Source organism: Acyrthosiphon pisum, unplaced genomic scaffold, assembly GCF_005508785.2.
Source record: "Acyrthosiphon pisum isolate AL4f unplaced genomic scaffold, pea_aphid_22Mar2018_4r6ur Scaffold_13305;HRSCAF=13945, whole genome shotgun sequence".
NCBI lineage: Eukaryota > Metazoa > Arthropoda > Insecta > Hemiptera > Aphididae > Acyrthosiphon > Acyrthosiphon pisum.
Window position 1 is genome coordinate 1 of NW_021761889.1, and position 6,912 is coordinate 6,912.

At 28.1% G+C, this 6,912-nt stretch overlaps 1 protein-coding gene and 1 long non-coding RNA gene across 6 annotated transcripts; one reads left to right on the forward strand and one right to left on the reverse strand.

Moving 5' to 3' along the window:
* Positions 1-18: 18 nt before the first annotated feature.
* Positions 19-3,518, reverse strand: LOC100572303. Of its 5 annotated transcripts, XR_001680508.2 has the most exons (4): positions 3,110-3,232; positions 2,242-2,383; positions 1,996-2,150; positions 19-424 (listed from the first exon to the last, which is right to left on the reverse strand). It is a non-coding gene; the product is annotated as an uncharacterized LOC100572303 (long non-coding RNA). The 5 variants fall into 5 exon arrangements; XR_001680509.2 differs by lacking the exons at positions 2,242-2,383; positions 3,110-3,232 and adding an exon at positions 3,434-3,518; XR_001680510.2 differs by lacking the exons at positions 2,242-2,383; positions 3,110-3,232 and adding an exon at positions 3,254-3,417.
* A 134-nt stretch (positions 3,519-3,652) lies between these two features.
* LOC100160309 (phosphoribosyl pyrophosphate synthase-associated protein 2-like) lies at positions 3,653-6,810 on the forward strand. The gene is made up of 7 exons (XM_008191361.2): positions 3,653-3,917; positions 3,991-4,110; positions 5,544-5,653; positions 5,713-5,891; positions 6,113-6,391; positions 6,477-6,623; positions 6,685-6,810. Exons 1-7 carry the CDS (start codon positions 3,841-3,843, stop codon positions 6,793-6,795), a joined length of 1,023 nt encoding a protein of 340 aa, XP_008189583.1. The 5' UTR covers positions 3,653-3,840; the 3' UTR covers positions 6,796-6,810.
* Positions 6,811-6,912: the final 102 nt, after the last annotated feature.

Sequence of the window (6,912 nt, forward strand, 5' to 3'; positions counted from 1 at the left end):
TGCAACAATAAATAAGTTTTTTATTATTCGTCATAATATTCATGATTTATTTATTTATATTTTAGCAGCTATGCCATTTTTTTTTTCGAAACTTGGGTGAATCCTTGTTTGCCCAAATCGTTAGTTTCTAAACTATAGTCAAACCAGGGAGTAAAAAAGGCTTTAAAAGCTAGGAAACCGATAAAATAATAATATAATAAGTAATAACATTACAGAATAGTCAATGGGACTAAAAGGAAGGACTCAAGAATGTGCAATACATTTTGATTATATAATATTTATATGTAATATCTATTCGAAAATATTGGTACCTAAAAATTATAACCGATGTATTTGAAAAAAATTCAAAATATAACTGCTAAACATTTTACTGTTGACATATATGTTTGCTGTTGACATATTGACCAAAAGTTAGAACAGAGATCTGAAAAAAAAAATTAAATTAACATAATTGTACCAAAATTGCTTTTTAAAAGTAATTTTTATGGGTTATAGAGTAACGTGTTATTCTCCACGCTATTTAAACAAGTTATGAATTTATAACAAATCAAATGGCTAGAATATTTAAGAAAATTAAAAATCAATTAAATTTATTTACGAAAGTTACTGAAAGTTTTACATAATCTATATATATAAAAATGAATGTATGTCAGTGTGTCTGTGTGTCCATGTTACCATGGTTACCAAGGTTGCCATGGTTACTAAGGTTACCAAGATTTCATGGCTATTAAGGTTACCATGATCCATGGTTACTATGGTTACCAAGGTTACCATGAGTGTTGTTTATAATTATAGGTCTTTAATGGGCAACGAATTGCACAGGATCAGATATAGTACGGGTGTGTCCATCTACCCATGGCAATCAATTATATAATATTTTGAAACTTATGGACCTTTTTGTTTTTAAATAGTTACCGTGGGTTTCAAAGCTATAATAATAATAATTATTGGTTGCCAATGGTTTAAAATGTTTGTTATTTATTATAGTGCCCAACGATTCATATTTATAACCGAATTCAATTGCAACTATTATAAGAATTTCTACTATTATTAGTTAATTTATTATGCCCAACAACAAACGATCGATAAATAGTCCCGCAGTTCTAGCACGCAAGAAGCGGGAACACGAGCCGCGGAACAGACCGAGCAAAGAGAGGCAGGTTGAGGACCAACCGAGACGTCAGTCCCTGGACCGCTTATCCGAGCCAGACGAGCAAAAAGAAGCCAGGTGAGTACCGACCGAGAACGGCGGTCCGGGCCCGCTCATCCGAGACTGACGAGCAAAGAGAAGCAAGATTGGGGACCATGCGAGTAATGGGTGCTCGATCCAGACGAACCACCGAATTGAACCTTTGTGCACTACACTATGATGCCGATATTAATTACAGCACACACCCAAGCGTGGCCATCGGAATAATGGATCCCTTTCGGAATAATAATCCCTTTTTGATTATGTTAATTAACGTTTAGAGATTAATACATATGGAGTAGGTATTTTTAATGGGCGACGAGGTGCACGGGATCAGCTAGTTATCAATATTAATATGATCCAAGATATCAGGCAAAGCATTAAGATTTATTTCCAGGCGGTGGGGAGTGGAACAGATACTTTTTGTACATGGCGTAGGGTTTTTTAAAAAATTACAGTGATTTCTGAGATAAATAATTTAATTTAATATAACTTAACAAAGCTTTAGTAAATACTCAGTAGCATATATTCATATATTGGTTATTATCTAATTTTATTATGAACGGTGTTCAAATAACTTTAAATGTATGGAATATAGGGGAAAAAAATATCTTGGTTCTCTGCAATAGCAAAAATGCAAAAATACAAACATTTTTTTGTAGCTAAATTGAAATTCCCATTATTCTCTGCACTCACAATTTAAGTTGTAAGCTATATACACAGTTTAAGTTTTAAAGTGTATATTGTATTTATACAGATACAATAACATGACATTACAAATAGACGTTACACATGAAAAAACTTACCATCAATATCCAGGCCTAAGTGCTACTATCACTTCCACTACTTCCACTGGAAATAACCACTACTCCAGGGTCATCTTCGTCTGAACTAACACTACCTTCTTCTTCATCATCCAAATTAGGCTCTTCATCGATGGAATATTCATTATTGAGATTTTCTATGCCGATGGGTTAAAAATAAGAAAATAGATAAAAGTATTGAACAGTTACAATTAGAGTATTGAAGATTCCCTTTAATAATACACTAACATCGCTATCATCATTCTTTGTATGTGATATATTTATATATCTGTAACAGTCTTATTTTTCTTTTTAATAAATACTTGTAGGTATATTATTTTAGTAAAACGCCTTGTATTTATAACTGAATTACCAGCCATATTGGGGTATTCTACAATAAAGCAAAAAATTAGTGGTTGTAATATTATTTTTTTGTTAATTTAATATTAAATATAACTATATATAATATAATCAAGGCTGGGCAAGTTAACTATTTTTTTTTAACTCGTTAAGTTAAGTTAATTTGGAAAAATGTAAGTTAAGTTTAAAGTTAAAAGTTACTTTACTTTTTTATTTAACTTGTTAAAGTTACAAGTTAGTTGGAAAAAATAAGTAACTTAACTTAGTTAAAAATAATTTTTTTTCATATAAAACTTATAATTACACCATTTACACCTCATGTTAAAGATGTACAAATAACATAATATTATAATGTAGGTCTTTATATCTTAAAAAAATTTATTTTGTTGTAAGTACTTATATATTATGAAATCCAACAAAATAATTAAATTATTTGTATATTTTATTTTTTCTCCTAAAAGTTTTCAAAAGTGATGGTAAAACTTTTAAATTTTACTTTGTTATTACCAACTATGAACTAAATATTAATAATCAAATTAATTGATTATAATGTGATTATAAAATGAATTAACGAGTTAAGTTATAAGTTACTTTAAAAAAAAAGTAATTCGTTAAGATAGAAGTTACTTCTTAAAAAAAAAGTAACTCGTTAAGTAACTTAGTTAAAAGTAACTTAACTTTTTAACTTAACTTTAACTTTTTAACTCGTTAATGCCCAGCCTTGAATATAATACCTATATAGTATGAAAAAACTTACTTTTAAATAAAAATTGTTTGATGAAAGACTTGTGTGAATTCATTTGGACTGTTGAGTTTCTACTTTTAAGTTTCAAGACTCAAGTTATTATAAATATAATAAATTAATAATAATTAATAGTTCACGAAATTTGGATTACCTTACCTTATTATACAATATACCATTAATAGTATTAGTTAATAGTTGTTATACTTTAGTAAACATTAATCACACATTTGAAGTAGATTAAAATTTAATTGCCAATAAATGTACCACGAATATAATGGATTGAAAACGAAAGTTAATTTTTAAGAATTAAGATAAAACATAAAAATATGCAATAACCTGTGTTTGAAGTGTTTCAACCAATCAACCATGAATACTTCAATTCTATATTTATACTATATTTATTCTTTATTCTATTAGGCTAGTTATCATAGAACTAACTTATCATAGAACAATATTATCTTAGTTCGTGATAATACCTAATCAACAATCAACAAGTGCGCCGCCTCTGCTATCGCCGTAACAGTACAACGTCTTTGATCCCCAATATGCAGATAAAAAATAAAAATTAGGCTTATCTAGTTCAATTATTTTCAAATCGATCAAACCTCAATGTTTGATATTATTCTATAAATCTACACATTGGCCATTGGGTGTCAGCAGTAATCCCCGTTTACTTGTCGATTCGTTTAAACAAATTGGAAAAATTTAATAATTTTTGAAGGTGGCCAAACGTATCAATCACCATGGACATAACTACATCTACGGACATCATGATAATTAGCGGAAATTCGCACCTCGAACTAGCTAACTTGGTCGCTCGGTAATTATAATTTATACTCTATTTTTAATTTTCACGAGCTATGGTGTTATTTAAGTTATTATATTATTCACAGTCGACTTGGTGTCAAACCGGCTCGGTGCGCCGTTTCTTATACCACAAACCGAGAAACATCTGTCCAAATAAGTGATTCCGTACGTGGAAAAGACATATACATCATTCAAACTGGTTCAAAGTATGTATACCTAATATTTATACAAATAGTTTAATACTAATAAATTTGATATTAATTAATTTCCTAAAATTGTTTGTAACCATTGATTAGGTAGTCATTATGACGTAAATGTAATTGCCTTTTACAATTATAAAAACAAACATTAAATCTCATTATACAAATACCTGTTGTACAACTTGGATTTTCCGTAGATGATATTATAATATATAATGTTACATATTGTATATTATTAATGGTATTTTCTGGATTTTAAACACAAAAGAGTCTTATCTGAATTTAGGTGTATTGATAGGGAAAATATTGTATAAAATAATATCTGTTAATATTATTATGTTGTGCAGGCGTTCATTCAATATGTTTGTTTACTTGGCAATTTTATTTAAATTTGCTAAAAATAAGTTTTATTAGTTGGCTGCTTTACAAATTTACTAACTCAGTGTTGACTGTTGATACTATAACAGTTTAAGGAAGCAAAACATTTCTCAAACTCAACGTTGGTTTCATATAAAACAAACTTAATTTATTTAATTTTTACAAATATAGACATTTAATATAATACTAATATTTTTCCTAAGTAAAATTTTTTTAGATACTGCCTATCACATTGTATATTTATTTATGAAATCAACTAAAAATATCTGATTTAAACGCTATGCAAATTCTTTATTATTACTACCTACAATATTACTGTTTTTTTTACTTCACTATTGAAAATATTAAATCTATATATTAACTAAATTTTAAGGTGGATTGGCTTCTAGACTTGCTACTGGTTTTGTTTAAAAAGCTTATGTTTAATATAACTATAAAAACATACCATTCAGTCATACTACTAATTATTTTAATTTTGTGATACTTATTAAATAGTCAAATATTAGCAATTCTTATGAACAAATTAAACATTCTGAGTAAATCTAAGATTTATATATTATAAATCATACATTTTATAATTATTATTATTTGATTAACTTCACATAATTTTATCGGGTGATTCTCTGTATGTTAAATATTGTTTCATTTCTATGTTACTTACGTAAACTATTAAAGTAAGCTAGTACCTATAGTATTGTTAAATATAATACTTATCATACAACCATTTAAAAAAATAAAAGTAATAATAATTACAATTTAAATGTCATAACGATGTAGTCACATTATTATTATAAAGATAGTACATTGACACATTTGCTCTGAATAACATTTTAATGTTCACTGAATTATAAAAATATTTAATTATATCTCTTTGTATTTTAGAGTATTTATTTATTTGTATTTTTAAATGATTACATACTTACATCATAACTCACAACCTTTATTTTAACATTCCTCTTGCATAATATTATATGCCTTTTTAGTAATTACTAATTACCTATGTTAAGCTATAAGATAATTATTATTTATTGTATGAATTAAATTCTATGGAATTGTTTTAGAGATGTAAATAATAATATAATGGAACTCTTGATCATGGCATATGCATGCAAAACTTCTTCTGCCAAAAGCATTGTTGGAGTTATTCCTTATCTACCCTACAGTAAACAATGTATTTAAATAATTACATTTAAAACCTTCATGAATAATTAATAATTGATTTTGCTTAAGGTAAAATGCGAAAGCGTGGTTCTATTGTGTCCAAGCTTTTGGCAAAGATGTTGTGTTCGTCAGGCTTAACTCATGTGATTACAATGGATCTTCACCAAAAAGAAATTCAAGGCTTTTTTGAATGTCCAGTCGACAATTTGAGAGCATCACCATTCCTTTTACAATATATTCAAGAATGTGTAGGTCTCCAATATTCCAAATATTAGTTTTAAAATGTATTAACATACTATATATTATTTTTAAATACAAGGATGCCATTGTGCTTTCATACTAAATCAAAAACATGAACATAATACACGGCGTCCCACCCTTTATGTTGAAAATTATATCCAAACATTTTTTTTTCAATGCAAGTAGAATTTTGAATTTGTGTTAAAGAGTTATTTTAAAATTTAAATAGATTCCTGATTATCGTAATGCCGTGATTGTTGCAAGAAATCCCGGATCAGCAAAAAAAGCTACATCATATGCTGAACGTTTACGTTTAGGAATTGCTGTTATTCACGGAGAACAGAAAGAATCTGATTCCGATATGGTTGATGGAAGAAATTCTCCGCCACCATCAACATCTCGTTCAAGAACGATGGATGTTGGAGTAGGAGTACCACAGCATCCAGCCAAAGAGAAACCTCCTATTAATGTAGTGGGAGATGTTGGTGGCCGTATAGCTATTATGGTGGTCAGTAAAAAAAATTAAAAATTTACGGATTTCAACAACATGATTAATGATAGTTTATCTTAAAAAAATATAAATACTTTTTCAGGATGATATGGTAGATGATGTTGCATCGTTTGTAGCTGCTGCTGAAGTATTGAAAGAACGTGGTGCTTATAAAATTTATGTTTTAGCTACTCACGGTCTTTTATCTTCTGATGCTCCAAGACTTATTGAATCTTCGCCAATTGATGAAGTAAATTAATAATAATACCTCATGTTTAAATTAGTAAATGCATTATGTTTATTTATTATAGGTGGTTGTGACAAATACAATTCCTCATGAAATCCAAAAAATGCAATGTCACAAAATCAAAACTGTGGACATAAGTATTTTATTATCAGAATCTATTCGCAGAATTTCATAATAAAGAGTCCATGTCATATTTATTTAAAAATGTCACATTAGAAGACTAAATATTTATAATTCTTAATAATTTACTTGATTGTGCTTAAAAGAAGAACATCTGAAATTAAATATAAAA

What these genes read in the sequence shown, in the direction of transcription:
- LOC100160309 (XM_008191361.2), top strand. Translation starts at nt 3,841, where the DNA reads ATGGACATAACTACATCTACGGACATCATGATAATTAGCGGAAATTCG. An exon ending in TACAATATATTCAAGAATGT is followed by an intron (nt 5,892 to 6,112) that starts GTAGGTCTCCAA and finishes AAATTTAAATAG; the next exon opens with ATTCCTGATTATCGTAATGC. An exon ending in AATCTTCGCCAATTGATGAA is followed by an intron (nt 6,624 to 6,684) that starts GTAAATTAATAA and finishes TATTTATTATAG; the next exon opens with GTGGTTGTGACAAATACAAT.